Source organism: Bombus huntii, chromosome 9 (assembly GCF_024542735.1).
Source record: "Bombus huntii isolate Logan2020A chromosome 9, iyBomHunt1.1, whole genome shotgun sequence".
In the NCBI taxonomy this organism is placed as follows: Eukaryota; Metazoa; Arthropoda; class Insecta; order Hymenoptera; family Apidae; genus Bombus; species Bombus huntii.
Window position 1 is genome coordinate 5750745 of NC_066246.1, and position 25134 is coordinate 5775878.

General features: G+C 44.9%; 1 protein-coding gene across 14 annotated transcripts in view; it reads left to right on the forward strand.

Moving 5' to 3' along the window:
- The first annotated feature begins 1624 nt into the window (after nt 1-1624).
- LOC126869278 (potassium voltage-gated channel protein Shal) overlaps nt 1625-25134 on the forward strand; it is a 116166-nt gene continuing 92656 nt past the window's right edge. For 5 of the 14 annotated variants that reach the window (XR_007690878.1, XR_007690882.1, XR_007690883.1 and 2 more), the window contains exon 1: nt 1628-6078. Coding sequence is in view for 5 of the 14 variants with exons in the window: in XM_050625595.1 (XP_050481552.1) it covers nt 4964-6078 (1115 nt within the window). In the remaining 9 variants the exon portion in view is untranslated. Of the gene's footprint in view, nt 6079-25134 lie in introns of all 14 variants that reach the window. The other 9 variants (XR_007690881.1, XM_050625596.1, XM_050625597.1 and 6 more) reach the window with 6 other exon arrangements.

Consider the following 25134-nt stretch of genomic DNA (forward strand, 5'->3'; position numbering starts at 1 on the left):
CGAGAAAAATAAGAGTTGGAAAATCTATAGCGTGCCCGGTGGAAAGTAATACGAGCCTTTTGAATAATTTCTAGTTTAAATGAAGTGTCAGTATTAAGTACCAGTATTCATATGAAACGGTGGCAATGTATTTCGCCTGTCACCGTAATACGAGCCTCATTGAAAAACGAGGAAACAGAAGCTGCGGAAATGAATGAAAATTCAAAGCGCGTTACAAGAATTGGCTGGCTAATCGTCGCAAATATGACGCCAGTATTTGCATATTCGGGACAAGCTGGTTATCAGCTGGCCGTGTCCTGGTACTCGTGAGATTATTCACTCGTGATTTTGCGCGAATATTCAGGCATCACCGAATAATCGTGACATCGTACCGTATCACAAAGGGAATGACGATGGGATGACGGTCCCCTTTTATGGATTTTCCAGGTTCAATTAACGTTAAGGAGTCGGTTACGGTGAACCGTATAGAATACGGCCAAGGAAGAGTTAGGGAAAGATCCCGACTGCCACCGTCTTACCGCAGGTAAACGGTATAAGTTTAGCCGATAATAAAAATCTCAGAGAAAACTAAAGGAAACGGGGGTAAGAAGTTCGGTGTGAGGCGTTTTTCCAAGAGGAAAGCTGGAAGATTAGGGTTTGAGTGCGGCAATAACAAGGCGCGACAAAATAAGAGAAGAGGCAGCGTAAAAACAGCAGAAAGCACGGAGGGAGAGCTGGAACGAAGGAGGGCCGTCTAAGCTGAAACCGGAAAAGCAGCGGCGAGCAAAAAAAGTGGAGAAGCAACGGAAGGGAGGAAGAGAAGCGAGTGGTAGTGACGTGAAACTCTGGATCTTAAGGAGAAGCGGAAGAAACAAGGGGCACGATAGGCGCGAGCAAGAGATGGAATACGAAATGGTGACTGTGGAGAATGCGGTAAAGGGGAGAGGAAAACCGTGTAGAGCGGAGAAGAAAATGGGGCTAACGCGTAATTGGTTGCAGCATGAAGATTCCGTACGTGCTACGGAAGAAAATAAGCTACGGCCTAAACGGAAAGATACAAGTGGGTATGTAATGTAATCAAGCGTTTACAAGCATACAAACTATTACGAAGATAGAATCTAACAGCGAAGAGAACGATTTCGATTAACTTCTAATTTAACATGTACAGTGTACGTATAGGAAGGACAGGTAGAGGAGGTCGCGCGTTCGAGGAATTGGTGTAAAGTTGGAACGCGCAGGGAGGCAAATTAAGATCGTGGAATTATTGGACGTCGGTCGCGCGAACAAGGCCGGAGCATGCGTAGCCCCATAAACCTACATTTAAATTCAATCGCAAGGGAGAAGCGGCGAAGCGAAAGGTTCGCGAGGCATATCCCTTGACGCGCGCATACGCGCAGCCAACGAACACACGACGAGAGTCGAAGAAGAGAAACGGCGATGGAATCAAACAAACGAATAAACAGATATCCGAGAATTTGTCGAAAAGAGAAGGGTAACGAAAGCAGGTAAGGTAAGCCGTGGGAAGAAGAGAGGGGTGTGGATAAGTTGAAAGAGGAAGAACCTGGGGATTCGGGAAGATAGGCAAAGACGGGGAACGGCGAGCAGAGTGGCAAAGCAGAGTGGCGAAGTAGAGTGGTGGAGCAGAGGCGAGGGTGGCGTAAAGGATAGAGGGAGGGATGACGTCATAGTTGAGGGTTGCCCGGGCAACGGGGAAGCGGTTCGCCGCCGCGTCGGGACACCGTCGTGCGTCGCCACCGCCGCCGCGACGTAAAAATCAATTTGGACCTTGGCTAGGTGACCGTTCGCTCGGCGCTGCGTCGCGGCTGCTCCGGCGGCTCGAGGCTCGAGAGCAGCACGCTTCCCTTCCGGAGCTGCCGGTCACCTCGCCACCGAGTGAGCGAGCGAGCGAACGAGCGAACGATCGAGCAAGCGAGCGAGCTAGCTAGCTAACGACCAACCGACCGACCGACTGACTGACTAGCCGACCGACCGACCGACTAGCCGACCGACCGACCGCCTGACCGATACCGCACCGCGAGCAGTAGCTCAGTCGCGAGTCGTCAACCGAGCGGGTACGCCAGACGGTAGAGAACGCGTCTGCCAGCGAGCGTGTACGCTGACGCGCACACTTACACTTGTCGCACGCGGCCGACCGACCACACTCTCTCTCCGTTCTCCTATCTCGACGCTCTTCGATCATATCCGACGTCTGTGCGTTCACGCGGACAATGATCCATGAGGGGAAGATTCGCATCTCGCTACGCTGACAAGCATCGCCGCGGTCGCAGCCTGTTTCAACGTTTATCCTGCGGATCTTTTTCCAGCGGGTGCACGCTGCACGAAGCCGGGCGAGCGTAGTTTTGTGCGCGAGGATGATGAAACGACACGAGTGGACAATACGAACCACATCGAGGGAGTTTGAGCAGTTACGCTTCGAGGAACGTTTGTAAACAGAGAGAAGAGAAGCTCCGGCCGGGTTGTTCCGGTCGAACGAGGAGGGTCGCGGGAGCACCGGCTTCCTGATCTTCCTCCTAACGTAAACTGTTCTGTGCCGTTCCATAATCAGCGGTGTGTCGATCGAGGGCATATTGTCGAGAAGGGCGGAAAAAACGGACCAAAGATTTGGAGCAGGTAGCATTTTTCAAAGGGAAGAGACGAGTGGTTCTCGGGCGAGACGAGTGGTTCTCGGGCGAGACGAGACGCTCTCGAAAGTTTCCCGGTTTTTTTCGTGGTCGAACACTCGAGGGATGAACGAGTGGCGTGGAAAAGACAGATCGGTCGTGGAAGCGTCGAAATCGCGACGAAAATCATGGCTGATCGAACGGTCAGAGTAGTAACGGTTTTACGTTAAATCAGGAGGCTGTGTGCTTCGTAGAGCTGTGGTGTCACGAGGAAGGAGCCCACGGTGTGACGCATGCGACGTGCCGTCTATCGCGAGAGCTGTGCGTCGTGGAAAACATCTGCGCGACCGGTGAAGCTTTTAACTCGTGTGCCTCCCCGCTCTGACGTATTACGTCGACGAACGGAACCAGCGTGGTCCTTGCGTGCTGTGTGATCCGCAACGGGCCTCGAGCGAATAAAAAAAGCTTGCGCGTGCCGAGAACGATACAGGCTGAATCAGCACGGCCACGCACTGTTCGCTGATCGTTTCGCGGACTATGCTCGAGAATCGCTCGAGACCAGTTCCGTTCGCGAGTCACTTCGGGGAAACCGCGAAAATATTCTAATCGTTGCTGGACGTTGAAAGCCTTCATTCGCGATCGAACGTTCGTCGTTGAAGAGTTTTCTTTCTACATTCGGTTCGGTGTTCGAATTCATTCCTTTTAAAACGTTCATATCGACGACACTACAACTTGAAGAATCGAACGCGTGTTATTTTTGCCAAAGATTGGTACAACCGGCAGAAGACGGAAAGAAGGTGACATCGTTGTGCAGTTTCGGTTTCTTTTGGATGAAAAGGATAAGCAACGATGATCCGGTTGATGAGAATTAATTGACAAAGAAAGATAGAGATAGATAGATAAAGAGAGAGAGGAAGAGAGAGGGAGAAAAAAAGAGAGAGAGAGTGTGTTTAGCCAACACGGGGAGTTTCTACTTGGAAGGTTTGCATCGATCACACTCGACGCAACAACGCGTCCGGTACGCGTTGGGTTCGAGAAGCTGTCGTGAATTCATTAAAATATCACGCTTCGTCGGTTGCCGCGTGGTTCAAACGAGAATGTTGCAGAGTACGTGGCTGGGCCTCGATAGGCAGTTTCACGCGTGAATGAAAGTAGAAAGAGTCGCTCTGTTTTGCACAGCACTCGCGACCCCGACAATGTAGCAGAATCGTTTCGATGATTCTCGAGGATATTCTGGAGCAAGGGTCGGATCGTAGCTGTTAATTCGATACTACACGTTGCACGCCAGGATAAGAGACGAGGAAGAACAGGTGGAAGATCTTGTGCTCGATACCGATCTCGACTTTGTCGGAGAGAGAAAGAGGGAAACACGCAGAGAAACGAGTACTAGGCGGAAACTCTCGGTATCGATGATGGTGGAAGGCAAGTTGCCAGGAGACGATTGGTTGTCGTGGTGCTTGCGTTTCTCTGGTACGAGCTGCTCTTGCTAATATCGCGAGTCAAGTGGCAAGTAAACAAAACGATAAAAGCGAAGGAATGCCGAGATACGATGACGGACTTGGTGGTCGTGCACGATCTTAGGATCGCGGTGCCGTTGTCGGCGTCGTCGTCGTCGTCGGCGTCGTCGTCGTCGACACGTATCTGGTGGGAACGCCGCCGGTGTTGCACGATCAGCTAATACAGATAGATAGATCGTTCGAATCGCGACAGGCCTCGAGCACGACCGGCTGCGCTAGGAGATTGTCGAGGACTTTTTAGCTCGAACGATCCGTCGAACGAAAGCTTCGAGGAATTCCCTCTTCTGTTGGTTCAGCTCGAGGACGAGCTATCACTTTTCCTCCGGCAATTCCACCCAGTTGAGCTTTAGCCGGATTATTTCTTCAGACGGATCGAGAAGTAGAATTCGCGAGGAACACGCGAAGAACAGCGATCGAGGAAAACACACGAATGCGATCAAGGTACAAGAACAGCGATAATCGAGGAAAACACCACCGCGGAGATATACTTGAAGAACGTAAGCCGTCGAATTACGAATATTAAGGCGGCATTCAGACATAAAAATCTTTATTCGTCGCTCGACGTGCGAATTGCTGTCGAAAACGCGTAAGCGCGTCTCACGAACAGAGTCCTTCTATATATAATCGAAGTCGAGATAATCGTTCGCGAACTAATTGTTATGGCGAACTATCGAACAGTCCGGAGGTGAACGAGACTGAAGAAAATTGAAAAAGAGTACGACGAAGAAATTACATTAATAAAAATAATAACGATAGTAACAATAACAAATAAGGAGAAGAAGTAAGAGGAGGGAAGAAAGGTGGACAAATTTAGCGAAGAGAAAGAAAACTATTCCACCTTCGAGCATGGCCTCGGTGGCAGCGTGGCTGCCATTCGCCCGTGCGGCGGCGATTGGTTGGGTGCCGATCGCGACACATCCACTGCCACCGCCGCCGATCCCCAAGGATCGTCGCAAGGCCGATGACGAAAAGCTGTTGATAAACGTGAGCGGCCGTCGCTTCGAGACTTGGAGGAACACCCTCGAGAAGTATCCGGACACTCTTCTCGGTTCGAACGAGCGCGAGTTCTTTTACGACGAGGAGAGCAAGGAGTACTTCTTCGACCGTGATCCAGACATCTTCCGTCACATACTCAACTATTATAGAACCGGTAAGCTTCACTATCCGAAGCACGAATGTCTGACGAGCTACGACGAAGAGTTGGCGTTCTTTGGTATCCTGCCGGACGTGATCGGCGATTGTTGCTACGAAGATTATCGCGATCGGAAACGGGAGAACGCGGAACGTTTGATGGATGACAAGCTGAGCGAGAATGGGGATCAGAATCTTCAGCAGTTACTCGATATCAGGCAAAAGATGTGGAGGGCATTTCAGAATCCACACATCTCGACGGCGGCTTTGGTATTTTACTATGTAACCGGTTTCTTCATCGCCGTGAGCGTGCTGGCGAACGTGGTCGAGACCGTGCCGTGCGGTAATCGTCCGGGACGCGCCGGTACGCTTTCATGCGGCGAACGTTACAAGATCGTCTTCTTCTGTCTGGACACCGCGTGCGTCATGATATTCACCGCGGAGTATCTGTTGAGGCTGTTCGCGGCCCCGAGTCGGTGCAAGTTCGCGCGATCCGTCATGTCCATCATCGACGTGGTCGCCATCCTCCCGTACTACATTGGTCTCGGCATCACCGACAACGACGACGTATCCGGTGCTTTCGTTACGTTGCGCGTCTTCCGTGTGTTCCGGATCTTCAAGTTCTCCAGGCACTCGCAAGGTCTAAGGATTCTCGGTTACACCTTGAAGTCTTGCGCCTCGGAGCTTGGCTTCCTCGTCTTCTCCTTGGCCATGGCCATCATCATATTCGCCACAGTGATGTTCTACGCGGAGAAGAACGTCGATGGAACGAACTTCACCTCGATTCCTGCCGCATTCTGGTACACCATCGTCACGATGACTACCTTAGGGTGAGTTGTGATTTGCATTTCGCTTTTCTTCGGTTTAATGATCTGGCTTCCGAGTCAGCCACAGAAATTTATTTGTATCCTGTGGCAATTTAACCTGAACTCACGCGACGAGCGAAAATGTTTTCTCTTAACGCTCGTCAAAGATTTTACAATGTTAAGATCTAGTTTAGATACACCGCTTCTTACCTCCTTGACTTTTTGTTCTCGAGTCTTTCTCGTGCTTCCATGAAAATTCCGAGAAAAACAATGCGTCATATAATTTTTTGAGATAAGAATGTATCGAATAACGAAACGTTAAAAGTAACATATCTCGACCTAATATGGAACTCTAACGTTATCGGGAATGTACGGAGTACCGAGATAGCCAGGGTAACTCGTAGCTCCGACTGGATATGTGTCGAATGAAACAGAAGTAACGGGTGCATCTGTGAAAGTAATTGGCTCCGTGTAAACCGCCCGAAGCTGGAACAAGTACCAGTCTCCAGTGATATTTTTAAACAGAGGTCGTTGTCGACCTTTTTACCTCGAAGAGCTACGCTGCTTTTTCTAAATATCTACAGTAAAGTAGAAGCACCGACCCCGAAAGTCTCGCTGACAATTTCTTCCACGTCTCTCGCGTTTTAACCCTTTCCGTTTTCGTCGTAAACTTATCTGCCTTCCTTTCCCTCCTTGGCTGTGAATTAAAGTGACCGATCCTTTCTGTGCTTTCTCAAACAATGTGACCACGAAACCGGGAGAATCCCGACTCTCGTGTTTGTTTTTAATCTCCCAAAAACGCTACCTCCTTCGCGAAAGGGAGAAGTTCGTTCTCTATCGCAAACTAAATTCAATTCTTTTTTATTTTTTCTTCGATTTCCCAGAGGCGTGTTTCTCCTTTTTTAGTCAGAATATTGCAGAGGGAGGAACAACGTGATTTTTATAAAAGTTTGAACGTTGCGAATACAGCAGAATTGATAAAGAGCGTTTAAAAAATTCAACCATCTCTTTTTTCGGTTTTATTACCTATCGATGAATAATGTCTTGTTTTCCGTATAGCAGCTGAACCATCTTTCGCGTAATATAAGAAAAACTGGATATTTACGGGAAGCGACGGAACGATGAAAAAATTAGGGAATTTTCTCTCTACACCCAACAGATTCATACAGCCATTCGGAAATATTAACGTTCCCAGGGGATCAAACTCTATACGAATTCTCGATACAAATTTCGTCGCATTTCGTCGTCCCTCGACGACCCCCTGTATCGGAAATAATAACGTTAGGGGAATGACGACAGTAGGTATAGTGGAAAAATTCAGTCTGTTCGCTTCCGGAAAGGGACAACGTCCTATCTCTATCTTCCTCTATTTCCGACCGTCAAACGAAATCTATGTCAATGGTATTTTCATTTCGTTTTCGCACGGACAGCTGACAATCAGCGTAATCTTAGTCGCGCAGCGGGTGGTCTGGTTTAGGTGGTCTTGTCGTTCGTGCGAGAGCCAAATTCGTGTTCACGTCGTATGTTGAACGGAAAATGCTTCAGGCTGATCCCGTTGCTCGACTTTCATCCATCGTGATCCAATTTGAAATTTAGGAAGTGTAAAAAGGCTCCAATGAATCGGAGTGCTCTTTCGCAATTCTAACACCTCTCTGCCTCTCTCGAACAAGCGTTCGTTCGAGCCAACTATCCAGCCGTGGCTAGTCGTTTTAAAAAGTTACTGCGCCAAACTGCGTTTCCTCTGATCCACGATCACGCCGGCAGCATATATAGCCTCGTTGAGCTATGAAGTTTTTCAACGGCTACGAACAAGTTGATAGTTTCGATAACGAGATTCAGAATAGCCCGGATGAATAGATTTATCATTCGCGTGCAATCGTTTTGCGGCGAGATCGAAAGAAACAACAATGGACGGTTGATTAATCAATTTTTCCGATGGACGCAGATCGAGGAATGTATGTGGTTCATTAAAGGATAATCACGATTCATTATTGCACAGGTTAGGACGCGGCCATTCAGATACAAGCGTTCCATCGATGGAATTAATAATAGGCAGCGTTTTCACATTGTCCTCGTTAATTACATATTGCGATTTAGACTGCTCTCTGTCTTCTTCTTCGTCCGTCTCTTCGTTCTTGTCTCTCTCGAGTGCTCGTAGTTTCATTTACGCTTCAGCACGTTGCTTTTGATAATTTTAATCGCGCAAATCGTTAAATTGTCGCACGCGTTTAAATGCATAAAACACGACTGTTGACAGAAATCGATTAGAACTCAGGTGTGATTCAGATTCTGATCGGATGGTTTTTTCCAATCTTCTCCTTCTTTCTTCCAGATCCGCGTAAAATAAATCCGCGTCCAGATAAAACTTCGTTACATTCTACTGCGAATTAAAAAATATGTCTTGTCAATTAATTTCGTTTATATATACACTGGGTGACGAAATTTGATTTAAAGCAAAGTTGAACATCGAATACGTTAGACAGATGCAGGCTCTTATCGCGAGTTCCGTTCTCGAGCGTACAGGTATGCTGGTTCGCTTTCAAATTGGCCGCAAAAAAAAAAAAAAAAAAAAGAAAAGTTCGCCTTCGAAAGCTGCGTCGTCGTTTGTTACACTCCGTTTATCCTTTCGACGTATTTTTCGATAAAACGTGAAAAGGGCGAACGAATACTCTGCTGACTGAAATTACTGGGGCATCGCGAGAGAAAAATACAATGCCTCTGTTGCTACTGTAAATATTTTTCGGTTTAAATAAACTAAATGACTATGTCTTGGGAAACAAGAACGCTACAGGAAAGGTGGAAACAATAAATGGAACGTAATGCTACGGAAAAAGATTTTATGTATTACCATTGCGTATAAATTGGATTTCAGTTTGAATGTAAATTCGAGTTTTGATGTGAATTCGAGTTTGAATGTTTGAATTTCGATTATTTCAATTCGAATGTTTGAATAAAAATAAAAATTCGAGTGGAAATATAATCGTCGATTAGAAGAAACTGACTGCTGAATGTCGGTGCATACTTATTTGCTGTGAACTCACGATCGATCGTGGGCTAACGTCGCCAGTTTTTTCCTATGTCAGCGGCAATCGCCTCTCAGTTTGCGTGTCCAGGCTAGTCCAGGTCGGTTCCTTCAAACTTTAACGAGAAGGATCAACAGGTGCCTCGAGGATTTCTCTAGCAGTCTTCTAACGCGATACTTTTCAAATCTATTTGAACGCCAGACAAATGGTCGTTGTATCGAAATTCCTACCACGACTGGTTTACTGTATCGAACTTCCATTCCTATTAACTGGTAGGATATACCGCCGGTTCGACGATTGACGATGCTTTTAGTCTGACTGAGAACTTAGATAAATCTTCGATTATACGTTACAGTTTCCTGCGTTTCGATAAGTGTCAAAAAAGAGAAAGGTTGTCGTTTGATGATGAAAATATCAAGCCACGGTACCCATAAATTTCCATCTCCGATATTAATTTACGTTTCTCATGGAACGCAGTTTGGCTCTTTGCATCGTGCTATTCATTCAGCTTTGGCTTTTCAAGCTCGCTTTCGAACAGAATCTGGGATCGCTGTTCGAGTTCCATTACGGTGGTATGTTAATTAAGTTTTGTATGTTGCCATAGACAAAGTTCCATGCTTGTTCAGTATCCCTGTAGCTACCTCTCTTTTTTTCTTTTTGAAGAATATCTAAATTTTATAATATAAATAGCGTCGCACTTTTTTCATACTTTCAATGCAGTACGTTTCTTTCCTATCGTTTTTGTTCTTTTCGCTTTATAACGTAGCCGAGTCCTCTTTGCCATAAAACGAACAATACTTACTCTTGAAATCTCGTTTCGTACATTTTCTTTCGCGTGGCCCATTTTTTCGAAGAAGTCGGTGATATGACATGCGCGAACGTATCAGGAAGAAAGTAAAAAGAAACGAGCCATTGAAGCTGAAACATCTCTTTTCACCTTGGTTTGCCAATTTTCTTCTCACCTCGTCTCAGTCACTGTTCCCCTTTCCAAATCAACGAAATTCTCTCCTCCGTTATCTGCAGCCTCCAATTTTCGCACGGTCGAAAATAACGGAGCGAAAAAACATGCAAAAATTGCACAACTTCGGTCGGGCCAGTTACTTCTGTAACTGTACGCTGCGGTGGTGCAACGTCGCGTGCATTGCGTACAATTCATGCAGTTCACGTCACAGAAAAGGGAAAGGTTATCTCGTTCCTGTGAAAAAATGTGCATCCTTTTTGAAGAGTGGAAAATGCGGTAGAAAGTACGAGTCATTGGAAACTAGCACAAAATGTTACTACAGAGAAGACGATACGAATGGTAAAACGGTGAAGGTGGAATTATTATTTTTAAAAGAAGATATTTGTTTGCTTGACGCGAGCCTACGAGTTCGTATTTCGTATCGAACCAGTGTATAAAAAGATGAGTTCTGGAAACAGATTTGTATACGATGCGCTCCATATTTGACGATGCGCGAAAGAATTTCGAATTTTCTGCATCGCGTGCGAAACTTTGGAGCAACGTTGCTGAAACGAATATATCTCATGGAATAAAATATCGCGCGGTTTTTGTTAAACGAAAAACACACTTATGCAATTTTTCGAACCTTGATCATTTTTTTCAGATTTTTTAAAAACAATTCTGTATCGAATTTTGTACGTTGCTATTCGTTAGTAACGAACTGTAATAGTTCGTTCGATTTCGTAGCAGGCACAGCTGTTTTATTTCGATAAACACGAGTATGCTTCTCGTAGTTGGCATTTTTATCGGTTGCGAACGTGGATAAAGGAAGTTGTTTCGGAAAAAGTTCACACGACGAGGCATTAAGGGATTTGTGGGACAATCAACTCCGTCTCGTAAAAGGAAGAAAAACTACGGTTAGCTTCGACTTTCCCAGCTATTTTCCTCCTGGATATAGATATCCAAACGCGCAGTTTGTACTCGTTTCGAATCGCCAGCCGATTTTAGAACCTCGTGGCCGATTCAATCACGGATTCGTCTATCGGTCAATCTTTCACCGATAGCTTCGATCGTAACCGATTTAACTTTCTGGATGAGAACTCCTTAAATCGTAGCACTGTTCGTTTTACGTGCAACGAATATGTTTGTAGCGAAGTCGTGAACGTTGAGAATCGACGAGCTTCGCTCCGCTTCGATGTAACTTCCTTTTAAATAACGAATAAAAGGAAGAAAGCAAAAGAAAAAAAAAGAAGAGAAAGAGCACGTTCTATCGTTTCCTGTTGTCGATGCACGCCTGTTTCGTGTAATTTATCGAACTTCCGGATACCATGCTGGACGGAAATGGTTGGAAAACGTGTGCGGTTTTCGTCTCGAAATATAGCTATGATTTTTTAATCGAGCACGAACAAGTTCATCGCACATCGAAGCACGTATTCGTAGAAATCGGTTTCTGGTGCAAGTTTTCTCGCACGTAAAGCTTGATAAAGTTCAATTTTATTGATCTAGACCAGACGGCGTTTAATCCTACCTAGCGTGGTATACGATTTAACGTAAATCCGTGGTTTTATGAAACGTGATAAGGGATCGTTAACAAACTTTCAATATTTCATACACTTCAATGTCAGAAGCATAATCTCCATTGGCGCAAGAAAAATTATTTTGCTAAATAATATATGGCGGTGTAGTGGAACACGAGGATCGTCCCAAAATTACGCTGATACGAGATTTTCCCTGTTATTTCCTCTCAATAACCCGCCTCGGAAGATTTATCACGCTTTCATCGCGACGTGGAGAGACAGGCAGACATCAGCAATTCGAATTGAAACAGGGAGATAGGAGGACAGAAAGAGAGAGAGAGATAGAAAGAGAGAGAGAGGGTGGGGAGGAAGAGTAACGATTAGAGGAGCGAGATAGACGAGGAAAAACAAAATTTTTACAGCGTGAATTGTCTTCGGCACAAGTAACGCTAGTGTAGGAAATACGTGTGATAAAAGATAGCCAATTCCTCGTTAAATTTGCGATAAATAGCCGAATTGAACGAATCACTGGAAATACATGGAGTAACGTGGAGTGAAAAAGCGAGCGAATGGCTACGTTAACTCTTGTTTAATCAACGATCATTTGGACCATTATTCTCGGGCTAAGCAAATCCTCTGGAATATTTTTATCAGGACAAACAATCGGGATATCGAAATTTCTTGTTCGACGAGTTTGTGTACGTAAAACGCGGGCGGACTTGGTTTTTCGTCGAATCACCCTACTCGAATTTTATTCCTTATTTGTCATCGGGGTCGAGCTATAATCTCTTTATTTGAGAAGCTCGCGGAACGGATCGAGAAAAAAGGATGATGGAACGCGATGGAAGGAGACTGAGAGGCGAAGATACGGGAAAAGTCGTTCTGGCTGGAAAATCCCAGAGATTCAACCGCGGCTAAGTCGATACTGGTACGTGGAGCGGATTTTCACAGTGGATCTGCTGACTGCGAATCGAATATTCATCTCCACCCTCTCGTTGGCGAGACAGGGATCATAAGCGTATCGGATCGCAGGGTTAAAAAGATTCTCATCGATATGTACCACGTTGAAATGCGGTCATCGTCGAGTTCCCTCTCGATCAGAATCGAACTACAGAAATGATTTCTACTACTACTGTTCGAGAAAAATTCTGCGTTGCGTAACTATTTTCCAGAGGATACGTGAGTTCGATGCTCATGAATTTAAATAAAACGTTTGTTCGATGCTCGATCCTTCTTTTCGCGATTCTTCTTCACGGCGGGCCACGGCAGCTCGACTAGCTCGATTAAAATTAAAAATAAAATATTATTAGCGCGTTTCGATGGCTTCGTGCCTCTTTGTGACGTCGATTAGTCGGCGTAACGGTGCATTTGGAGCGACAACTATCCACTTTGATATCGGCGATTGAATTGGGGACCAACGAAGAGGGTGCGAGAAGGCAAAGGCGACGAAAGTGAGCAGATAAGAGGACAGAGCGAGCGAAAGAGAAGAGTACGAATAACGAAAGCGGATGAACGATCGGCAAACACTTCTCGGTCGCCGAGTTCGATTGGCAACCGGCCAAAATAACCTCCGTGTACACGGAACACATTTCGCTCAGGTGTGGTCTCATAAAACCGAACCTTCAGTTTCTTTTTCAATCTTTGGACACGCATACTGTGTGTACCGTTAAATCGGATCAACGCATGGAAAATGATCGTATTTTCACGTCCCTATTTCCGTCAAGGATCTTATTCTTTTGTTATTCTTTTATTGTTTAGTAAAAATTTGAAGAGACAGAGAGGCGTAAAATTTTGCTGACATAATACAAGCTTGATACTGTGCGAAGGACTAGCGATAGAAATTGATGATTTTACTCGCGAGAGATATGGAAGTCGTTTGATACGAACGAAAGATTGGACGAATAGACGATGCGCCATATAAAAGTTTTATGTATACTTACGTCAAATTACTTCCGAGTAGGAGCGTCGTCTAATTAGTCGTAAAATTTTCATCGAGATTTATGTAAATCAGCGTTTGTACGATGAAAATAATAACGGAGAATCGTAAAAGATATGAAATTTAACTCGATATGGAGATTTTGATAATATTTTGGAGGGTGGTAGTGATTTCATATACGGAAAGTATATAGAAAAGGTTGAAGAGTTGCGAGTATTCAGCGGTGAAATAGCCAGGATTTTCACCTTCGACGAAATTGACTCGCGTTCGACTCTTGAAGAGGTTGAAAAGATTTTCCCTGGAATATTTCCTTATCACTCGATTACTATTGCCTCTGGCGTTTATCGTTAACTATTACAAGATGTCTTGGAAATTTTCTCCGAGACTACATTTTACACGAAGTGTGTTTTATCGATGTAATAGTTGAAGCTCGTGGAGTAAATTTTCTCATATTGCAAAGCGATGGTTTTTTAACGTACGAGTTGCCTAGCTGAAATTACTGGAAGTTTTTCACAAGCCTGACAATAGTTACAGTCTCTATCATAATTCTATCAAGGTAATTTTCTTTTGAGAAACTTTGTATAGAAAAAGCGTCGTTATCTACGACAGTATAGCCTAGGAAGATTTTATGTCTGCATTAGTAGGGAAATAGCGAAAAATTCTAGAGGAAAATGGGGTCGAACGATATCGACGGAGAAAAATTCTAGGGGGAAAAACGGCCGTGCACGGTACACGAGCCACGTTTAGATTAAACAGGAGGGGAAAAACCTGAGCAGTGTTCAATTAACTATAGTAAGCTGAACCTTAATGATCCTTCGAATATAGGGGTAGCTTGTCTGTCAGGACGTTTTCCTCACATAAGATCGCTACATGTTGCGTGCCGTGTAATATAAACTCCGAATCAATCTTCTTCGTTGGATTCAGGAGAAAAACGTGAAAGTGGATGGGACAAAAAAACTACGTGTATAGCATGTTCGTGGAAGTTGTCGGATTGAGAGAAATCCTTGGAAAAGTGGGCACGGTATTAAGGGCTACAGTATCTCTTTCATTAAATACTCTTTTCCTTCTCATCGTGGAAATTGTTAAAACTTTGGTACTTTCGATTGTTCGATCAATCGCGAATATTAAGCGAGTCTTTTTTTATCAGATTTTTCAACTACCGGAAACGCGGAGACAAAGAGTCGTAGAATTATATTTATCGAGTAGTAAAAATTTGTACGATATTATTTTATATTTCATGAACGAATGCTATTACCGCAATTTTAATGGAACGTTCTACCTATCGCAATTTCCGGGCCTCTGCTTTCATTTGTGGCAGAAAAAAGAAAAAAAAAAATAAGAGAAATGGAAGGCCGAAATTGTCGTTGCAGTGGCTTCAGCTCGTCCGCGTTCTGCAAAGTTCCGATCCATTTAGTCTAGCCAATTTGCGAATTCAAAGTGGACCAACTGACGAATTCGTCGGCCTAACGCGTGTTTCATCTTTGCCCTTGCTGTCTCACCATTTTCCACGACAAACCCAGCATAGTAAAATTCTTTCCTGGCTGATGGTCTCGTTCGCGTTGAATACCCTACGCTCGTTAAGTCCGCTTATTCGCTGAATAACCTCTGGATCCCGTAACTTGATGGTAATTCGGTGGTTGTCCTCTCGCTGTTCGTTCTCAGTGACCATTAAAATTGCACACGGTCACTGATAACGCGGAAATTACCGAGTTATTTTCTGGTTTCGACCATCGACGCGGTTCCCTGTTCTCATTTGCAATCTTATGTCTTAAACGATTAGCCAGTTGCACGAAGATCCAAGCGCTGTAATAATAAATTGAAACGGTTGTCCTCGTAGCATGATAATGGGAATTGCACCGCGGAATTGCAACGAGGAAGAATTGCAAGGACCGAGTAGTGCACCGAAGAGAAAGGATATTACGCGCGGTTTCGTAGCCCTGCTGACGCTCGGATAGGAATTTTGAACGATCCTTTTTAATCGACCAGGAAACGGCTCACGATATCGAGCCACGTACTCTTCCTTGCTAGCCGTTATGACGTCCTTTCTCGAGGGGGTGGGTAATTAGGTTTGTTGAGCCTCGACGTGACATGTTTTTGCAATACGTCTCGCCACAGAAGCCTGGTGCTCGTGATCGCTACTACGTCGACGTCAGCCGAGATTTCACGGCATTTTACGGCAATACCGGTCCACCGTGTAATTGCCAATAGGAAATTACAAGATCGTCGCAGATTAACCGAGAATCGCGAAGAATATTCGAAAATTCATAGATAATAGGTCGGTCGAGCTCGTAAATGGCTAACAATTCCCAATAGGATCCGTGGCGGAGGAACAGAGCAGATTCGATAGACATATGATACTCGTTGTTACTCGCAATTAATTCCCTATCCCTGTGTATATCAGATTAGGCAAGTAATAGCGGGTGAGCGCGTATCAGAGGTCGCGGTTAGGTGGATAAATTTCGCATTTTCGATCGGGAGGCAGCAATCGAGAGGCACCAACCGAAAATATAGTGGGCAGCTGGGATGAAAATGGAGATAGAAGCGTGCATGGTCTCGTAGGCTCGTTGGGACTACAGAATTGCATAACGAACGAGCGAACGAGAGCGAAACACTGCGAGAGATAACGTTCACAGAGGCTAATTCGTGCGACGGCCTCATTAACCACCACCCTCTTTCTCCGTCCTCTCCTTTTTTTTTTCTTTGAGAGAAAAGCCGCTTTTTTCCCAACGAAGTTGCGTTACTTGAAATTCTTCCTTCGAAAGGGTTTCGAGTTGCCTCTCTTCCTCTTTTTTACTTCGAAGGTAATTTACTGCGTTAAACAACATGACTCGCTTCTATATTTTCTACGTCACTATTGTATGCCTTCACGGGACTTCTTAACCATTGTAAATTTCCATCGTAATGAATGCGAGAAAAATTTGAATAATCCATGCTATCTTCTGGTATTCTTCTTTCGAAATCCGTCCGCCGAGAAGTAGCTTTGTTCGTTCTCGAATGTCGAACGTGTCACGGTCCTATTTGTATTATTTGTGAAAAAAAATGAAAAAGAAGGAGTTTCGTGAAGCGAAGTATACAGCGGCGCATCCTTTTCCGCTTCTCATCGAATCGACTCGGCGAACAATTTTTAATGGGCTACCGCGTCGAGACTCGCCTACGGGAAGGCTGCATCGAATAACGAGTCGCATATTATAGCCTAACGGTGTAGCGTATGTTTTAATTAGAATAATTGAAACGACGATGCATACTCCTAATATTACACCAAATATTTTTTCTCGTAATATTTTGAGCGTGGCTCGGGCCTTGCCATTTGTACGACGTTAATCTCGGTAATAGGCTTCAAATAGGTTAAACGTCAAACTCCAGCGATCCTAGAGATATTAAAGAAGTAGTTCGCTACGCGTTGTGCCTCTGTGAGCTTTAATGGACTCCACGATAAGGAGAAATGTAAAAAAAAAAAAAAAAGAAAAGAAAGGAATAATTGTTCGGAGAAAAAGAGGTGGCTTACTATGAGGCATTAGTATGATAGTCTCGATCGGAATTAAAATAATTGAAGATCCTTGCAGATGGGAGTAACGATGCTTTCTGGTCGTTTACGGTTAATGTTTCTGGCTTGTTCGATATTGCGGTTGTTCGAGTTTGCCTGTCGAGTTGAATCGTTACGCATCTACGATGATTTTAATAACATTCTCTCGAAGTATTTGAGTATTTTGAAGCTTTACATCTTCACAGTTAATAAAAGCCGCGAATATTTTTCGATAAATCGTACGCAGAATATACTTTGCATCGGTAGATAATTACTCTCCTTTTTGTTTGTAAAAAGTGTAAACGCATCGAAGCGATAGTCGATAACGATTCGATATTTGCGCAATTATTTTACGGTTTAGAGCGTATAATAATGTTTTATTATAATTATTCTGCCACGCGACGATGAAAACGATGACGACGACAACGGTGGCGCGAATTTATAATGGAACTTTCATTGGCCATCGATTTCCTGTCGTTCCACGCGGCGGGACTTCGTGGCCAGGCTTCCTTCTGGAAAGCGATAAAAATATACTCTGCCACCACGCGGGACACTCGACCATCGTTCACCATCGTTTCTCGGACGCGACAGACGCCTAGTATCTAGCATGGTTCGCCTCCACGTTGAATAACAACCTCGAGAATACGTGTCACTGTTGTTTCTTCGTTCCTGCTTACCTTTCGTTAACCCTTGCGATTATCGGTTCCGATCTAGTCCTCTTTAACAGATCAAAAGGTTCGAAAGTCGATCGTATGGATGTCGAATATTCAATGAAATTAATAGATCGCGGTTGTGTTCTTAATTCTTAATATCGTGAAACGATCTTGGGATTATTCAGGGCTTAATCAGTTCATTCAGGGCGCTTCGCTCGCAAATACGAGCCAGTGACTAATCAATGCAACAGGCTGCTATGGTCCCCAATAAAATGCTAATGGAGCTCCTGTCATCGGTGTATTACAACGGCGAGCACGGCGAGTCGATTGCTACGAATCCATCAACGATTCAAATCATGGAAATTTTACCTCGCAATCGCTGCGAACCGTCGCGTCACGTCGTTTCCATCGTCCCGCCTGTCCCGATATTAACGCCAGTACGTGGAAAATTCCCCGCGTTTCAGATAAAAAGATACGTGAAAATCAATTCGTGCAAACAATTGCAAAATACGGGCACCAGGCGTTTCATAGAAGTCGTTAAGCCTCGTTAAGCTTACACGAGTTACATGGATTTAAATGGCTCGAAATTTCTTTATCAATATGCATCTGCTGTTTCCTCGACCATTTAACGTAAATTATGATACACAATCAGTTTCTTGGATCGTTTAGTATCGACTTGAAGTCACTTTACCTCAATCGTAGCTCGTTGTAACTAAACTGAATGAGATTTTGCCAACTATTCGACCAATTATTGGAGGTCGATTATCCGATCGCCCGGGTCTTTCGTCGAAACAGGAGAATCCAGCCCTCCGAAATACACCTTGTTCGATCCTCGATAGGTTGTTCGTTACGGTGATGATGCATAAAAGGTCGGAGGGTAGTCTTGTTTATCGGGTGACCATCGTGCTTCTCGATTATCGCTTCGAGTCGAAAAGAGAAACCGAACGAGTAGAATATTCCAGAAATCCGATCGATGAGGAACAACGTCTCGTCTCGTTTCGTTTCGTTTCACGATTCGAACGACGCCCTCGGACTTAATCCGGATTCACGTTTGATCGTTAATTAAAACCCGCTCAAAGGATTTGGTTTCGTTTGAGTTTTCTCGAGGGAGCCAGCGACGAGAATATTTAACCGAGGATGAAGCTTTCTCTGGTTCTGGGCCGCGTTTCGAGCGCACGGTCTGCATGGAAGTCGATGCGAATTCGTCGGATTTCCGGCGGCAGTCTAACGCAGGGAACGCGAAAGTTTCCCGTGGCAACCCGATCGGCCTGCAATTGCCGAATAATTGGACCGGAACGACGGAAGAGATAGGTTAATTGGAAGATTCAACGGCGTGTCCGGTTTCAAGACGCGAGTCTCGTCGTCGGGTTGCTTTCGTTAAACATTTCTACGCGTTAACTCTCGCTGGCCGTGTTTACGACTCGTTTTTACGGCCATGCAAATTCACAGGAGTAAAACGCCGACCGTGGAACATTAATACCATGCAAATGCTCGGTCGCTCGCTGTTTCTGTATGTTTTCATTGGTGGCGGCGCTCTACCTTTCTGTTCTCTTTTTTACGCTGTCGTTTTACCTTCGAGTAGATTTGGCGAGACGAATCCTTCGAAATACTAGCATCCTTCGTTATATCCAATTTTGTTCTTCAGCGTCCACGTGTACACCTATCTCGTCTCTTTCTCTTTGCGTTTTCCCCTGTTCGACGTGGCTTTTTCCATTCGTCGAAGCACCTTCTGTAAAATATCTGTCGTACTTTTTCGCTAGCGGCAGCGGTGGATGGGAAAACGCGTGATTTATGCGATTCAACCCCGACGAACAACCAGAACACGCCCTTCGGCTTACTTATTTAACCCACTAAGGTCACGCAAGGACAGACTGACTTTCGAAGGGAAGTTCGTTCGCGTGTCGAAGACGGTTTCCTCCGTTCGATGGAACGTTCTTTTCCCCCTTTTATGGCTCTACTAAATGACGAGGAAGGAAAGGCTGAAATTGTCTCGTCGAAGGTGCTAACGGAAGTATTAATCGTGGCTGTGGCGGCTGATTTTAATGGTAGCCCATGAACGTCGAGCACTTCTTTCGGTTCACCCTGTTGCTCGAATTTCTTTCAATCAAGAAGATAAAACTACCCGACGTTGCTACCTTACGTGTAATAAAATCGTAGACACGTTTTTAACGATAGTTGCGTGATTCGACGTCTCGTGAATGATCGATTATAAAAATTTACATTGGGAAAACAGCGATGCTCTCTTTTCTCGCGTGAAATTGGGGCATGGAGGTAACGAAACGAGACTCGAGCTTTTTTCCCCTTTGGTTTGATGGACAGTGTAGAACTTTTTCGAAAAATGATTCGGTTAACCGTGGCCGTTCCTCGCCACGGAACTGTTCGTTTCTCTCGGGCAGTAGCGTTAACAAGATACGATTTGTAATTCATGAGGCGACCAGCAAAAAAAGAGAGCGTTCGAGCGAGAAAGCATCCCGGTTTTCTGGTCCAACGTTGAGATTCTGGGGATTTATTAAGTGTGGAAGATTTATCCCTCCGTTATTTAGATCCAGGAGAAGCATGGCGAACGATCCCTCGATTCCTTCCTTTTCTTTAAAGAAATCCCTAATATTTCCTTTCCAAGGAGGAAACTTACTATCGTTGAATTTTCTTTAAAATACGATATATCCATCCTTCACTCGTAAAAGTAAAATCTTCCACGAGCTCGTCACTTTGCATCGGACCATGATACGGAGTATCACGATAACACCGAAAGAATTACGTTAGATTACCTTTTATCTCGAGTCTTTACGATCCAAGTTACAACCGCGGTACGGTCTCTGCTTTTGTGGCTCTTTTGTTTATTCTATCAAACGGTGGATCTTGAGACTCAAAACTCGCGAACGAAATCCCCGATATCCTATATCAGAATTAAACAAGATTGCCCTGCGGCTACAGATATTCCGTCTGACGTTCCTTTTGCCTCTTGGTGTAAGTAAGTAGTGGACGAAAGGTAAAGAAGACGAAAAATCCTAAAGGATTCTTCGTCATCTTCGGGGTTGCTCCGAGTATCGTTCGTTCGGCTGCTAAATCGAGAATGAAGCAGCAGTTTTCAGGTCCCAGTGGGACGATCCTTCTCCAGGTTGGTCGAGCCCTCTCTTTTCCGCTCTAGTCGTGTTCTCCCCCATAGGATCTTCCATGGCCTTCCAGCATCTATGTCTCTATCGATCTGCTTGGCCGGAGCTGTGCACGAGGCCAGTTTGGGCGGGGCCAAATTGCGCGTAAAAGAAAAATTAATAACAACTGATCGTTTAATCCGCTTCCGGACGATGGATGAGTCTGATACAACCGAAAAAGATATCCAATCTGTTGTATGTCGAACGTATCGATTATGAAATTTCATCTGGCCTCGGCGACTCTCAAAAAGGCTTGTAACGAATCTACCGCGATGATGAGGCTAATAATAAAATTACGATCACGTTGCTGTAGTTTCACAAAGACGAAGTTTTTTGACGCCTCGAAGAATGGAATCGCGAGTCTAACAAAGGAGAAAATTTGGCAAATTTCAATGAAGCGTAATTAGGTGAAATTTTTTATGGATAATTGGCGATGTGTGTAACCGAAAGGTGACCAATGGAAAGTTTCTGGCACGATGTCGACTGACTCACTTTGTTCGGAATGACCCAGTTACTCGCTAGCAACACGGCTCTCTCGATTATGGCGGTAACTTGGTGCAAAGGGTTCGCTTGCTTCTAACAGAAATTCCCACCCCATCTAGTGCCGCTGTTTCTCTTCTCTCTGGGAAAATCGTCTGCTCGAGCCGGATGGATCTCGGTCTTCTCGTCTATTAAACAATCGGTTCTGCATCGTTAACCAACCCCTTTTATTTCCTCCAACCGTTACCGAACTCAAGAAAGTCGAAGCGATTCGATGATCTACTCCCACACCTATTTATATGCTATACAACCTGTACTATACCGTACTTACTCGTTCCTCCTTTCACAAGAAAACACAAGGGTGCGACAGATGCACTTGCCTGCATAGAAGGTCTTTAAACTCGCGCCGCTAGCTCAGAAACTAAACTACGTTATATATCGGTCGAATAACATCAAAGGAGATGAGTCGAATGAGAGTATCCGCTATCGCAGAGACGTTTCTCAGAAATTTTCAGTCGACCATCGTTCGTGTTATTTCGGTCAGGGTTGCCAGAGATTTCAGGAAGGAAAACGCTGTATCGAGCACGGTGACTGGAAAGGTCGTAAATTCAAGACAAAGGCCACGCGGCGCATCGCCTAATTTTTTCCTCTGAAACGTCTCTGGTTGGATTGTTTTTGCCGACGAATTCAACTATCCTGTTGTTCTGCCGCGTTGCTTTGCCGCGGTTTTGCCACGCGGAAGCTTCCTTGGCTCTTGTCCAAGTTCATGCTACGCGGTTGTTCGGAACCGGAAGCGGTCATCCAGGCACAATGGCGAAAGTACGCAAGACCCTCTGGCTTTCGCCGTTTATCCCAGCCTTGTGTCCTTGTCCGGTCAGACTCTATTCTACTTGGATTCTTCGGCGAGCTTCCTAGACACGTACGTAGAAGTTTCTGGTTCCGTGTCGATCGGCGGATTTATCCATTCTTTGGGCGGAAGCTGCATCGGTCGGCTGGCCGTCGTCGTTGGCGAAGTTCGATTGAAAAGTGGCCGTGCGAAAAGTTGGAATTGCACCGGCAGAAATTCGGCTCTTTCGAACCTTGTGCTTCTCGAGCACGAGTCGAATTTATGTTAGCTCGTACCAACTTTGGTCGAGTCTGATCGTGACGTTCTCATCGTTGTTCAACCATGTCGGTTTCTAGAATTGGTGAATTTATCTTATTGATTGGCCTCGTAGTCTTGAAAGTGCCGTTATCGCCTTCGTTCAGATTCTCATCACATGAACTTCAGTTATACGAACTGTGTACACTTCTGTTGCTCCACACAGATGCACTTTTATTGTAATTAAATCGATCATGAAGAATATAGCGTGATTTTTAAGAAACAATACTCTATCAACGAATCTAATGGCTCTAAACGTAGCGCTGCTAACTTTGACGATGTATTCGTGGAAGGAGAGATTGGTGGCTGGAATTGGGGAGACGAATTCGCCAGAGACAAAGTTTGCCTGGCTCTATCGCGATGATCGATGACTAAAAATACTGTTTCTCCGTGACATTTAACGCTTAATCGAGCTGACTCTCCTTCTGAAACATAATTGCCCTTTCTCATTAGCCTCTTTCACGGTTTACGGTCCGATCAGTTTCTCCGACGTCTACACGACTGGTAATCGGTGCGAGAGAAGATCAGAATAAATTACACGGAGCTAACGGTGTCGAACCTCGCCTCGATTCTCCCAGTCGAAGGATATTTATTTTCGATCCTGCAATTTGTATTTTTGGTGCCGGGTGAATATTTTAACGAGAGCTTTCAAGCATCTCGTCTTCGCTCTTCTCGGGAAAGTGGCTCGAACGATGGATTTAATTCGCGGTTTGATTTTATCGGATCGTTTAAAAGCGTTCGTGCTCGAAGCGACGTCCCGTCAATTTTTGAAGGTTTTCAGGTAATAAGGTCAAGTCGCGTAGTGCTTGCCACACTTAAGTGCTTTCGGAAATAGCCCGCGTTAATAAAATTATTCCATTTAAATGTGTGATTCAGCCTCGGGTTTGTTCGCGTTCCTGAGAAACATCGTTTCTCCTCTGTTGTTTGTCCCGAATTGAAAATTGAAACATCGGGTCGAACTCGAGCCTCGCCGATGTTCTAAAAATGAACGGGCAATTCCAACTTTTGAAATGCTTTGAAAGAACGAAGAAGGAGCGAGCTTGGTTTTTTTTCCGTAAGAGTAAAGCATGAAAGCGGGTATAGGAGATCGAACTCGGTGTATATCCTTAGCAGAGAAGAAACGAACCATGGGAAAGACGCTGGAGCGCGAGATTGGGGCATCGATGTGAAAATCGAGCGTCGATTTGCCAACGAAGTGGCGAGGTAAAGAAAATGGGAAAACAAGCGAGCGAATAGAGAGAAGGCGATCGCGATGCGATCAGACGGGATGCTGCGAGTCGATCCTTTGGCATGGGAGAAGCTCCCAAGGGTTTCGTGTCGTGTTTGGAAGGCCTGAAAGGAAGGAAAAATGGAGCAGCTCGAGACGTACTCCGTTCGCTGAGCAGAGAACGAAGAGAGAGTAGAGCCAGGCATCGATTTCGAATCCTTCTTCTTCCTTGAATTCCTCTCCGCACCCTTGGATACGAGCCAGCCTCTCTCTTTACGGCGAACGAGCACGAATAAAAGAGACTGGCGAATGGAAGAAAAAGAGAAAGGACACGCCGACCCATAATGTAAATCAATGCTTCTGCCAATAAACCCGGGCATCTAGCGAAAACTTTCGAAATTCCGCCAGGACTCGTCGGATTGAACGTTCGGCCACTGTTCCGTCCTCCACCTTTTTTTTCTCTATGAGGGAAGCATCCAAGAGAATCCGATAATGGAAGATACGTTGCTGGATTACCATCCGTTCGGTCAGTGTATAGGTTTTGATAGAGTTACCGAGAAAAAACTTTTCCTCCATAGTAGAAGAATTAGTTTCGTTCTTGTTACTATTCTACCGTCTAATCCCGGTTTCTACGAAATGTAGGGTAAGCTAGGAATGAAAGTAACGAGTTCAGTATCTTAAAATACTTAGCTAGTAGATGTTTGTAGAGAAGGGAAAAACTTTTTGATCCTATGAAGTTGCCTCTCCTGCCTAGTGTTTCCAAATTGCAATTTAAGTATTTTCTGTATGAGCGTATTGCTTATTATTCTTCATAAATTTTTAACTTAGCTTTATCTTTGTTGAACGTAACATGCACTCTCGTTGATATAATATACACTTGATAACCGAGTGGCTGGTTCGGCAGATTTCAATGAGTTCGAAGTTTAAATACATAGTTTTTTTTAGCACCCCGTATATCTTTTCACGAGATCGTATTCAAAAGTGAAATTGTTACTTTCGAGTTCGGTTTCCTATGTTTCTTCTCGTTCATCTATGCTACCGCTTTGCGCGTAATTCGCGCAATAAACGTTTAATTAATTTCTGTGAGTGCGGTCCGCACCGTTGGCCAAGAAGAGCTGCAACGAATTCAGAATTTTTCCTCCATCCTCTAAGCTTTCCACTACATAGGATCGGTAGAAGTTATATTTAATTAAACGCGTGCACTTTTCACTCGGTGTTCAGCCGGAGTCGCTATAAATCTCGTGTTGGTCCTTGCCGGCTTTAATTTCGAAACGCGCACGGCCCCGCTTTAATTCCAGCTGCGCCGCGATAGCTGATTACGCGCGCGATCCCTCTGTCCGCTTTGTAGTAAGCGTAGATCATAAATCTGCGCTTAATTCTGTTTTCGTCGGCGTAGAACGCGAGTACGCGAGCAATTGCATCTCGTACTCCGTGAAATTGCTTGTCGCTAAACTAATAGCCGATTAGTATTGTCCGGTTGCGCTATCGCGATACTGATTTCTCATCAT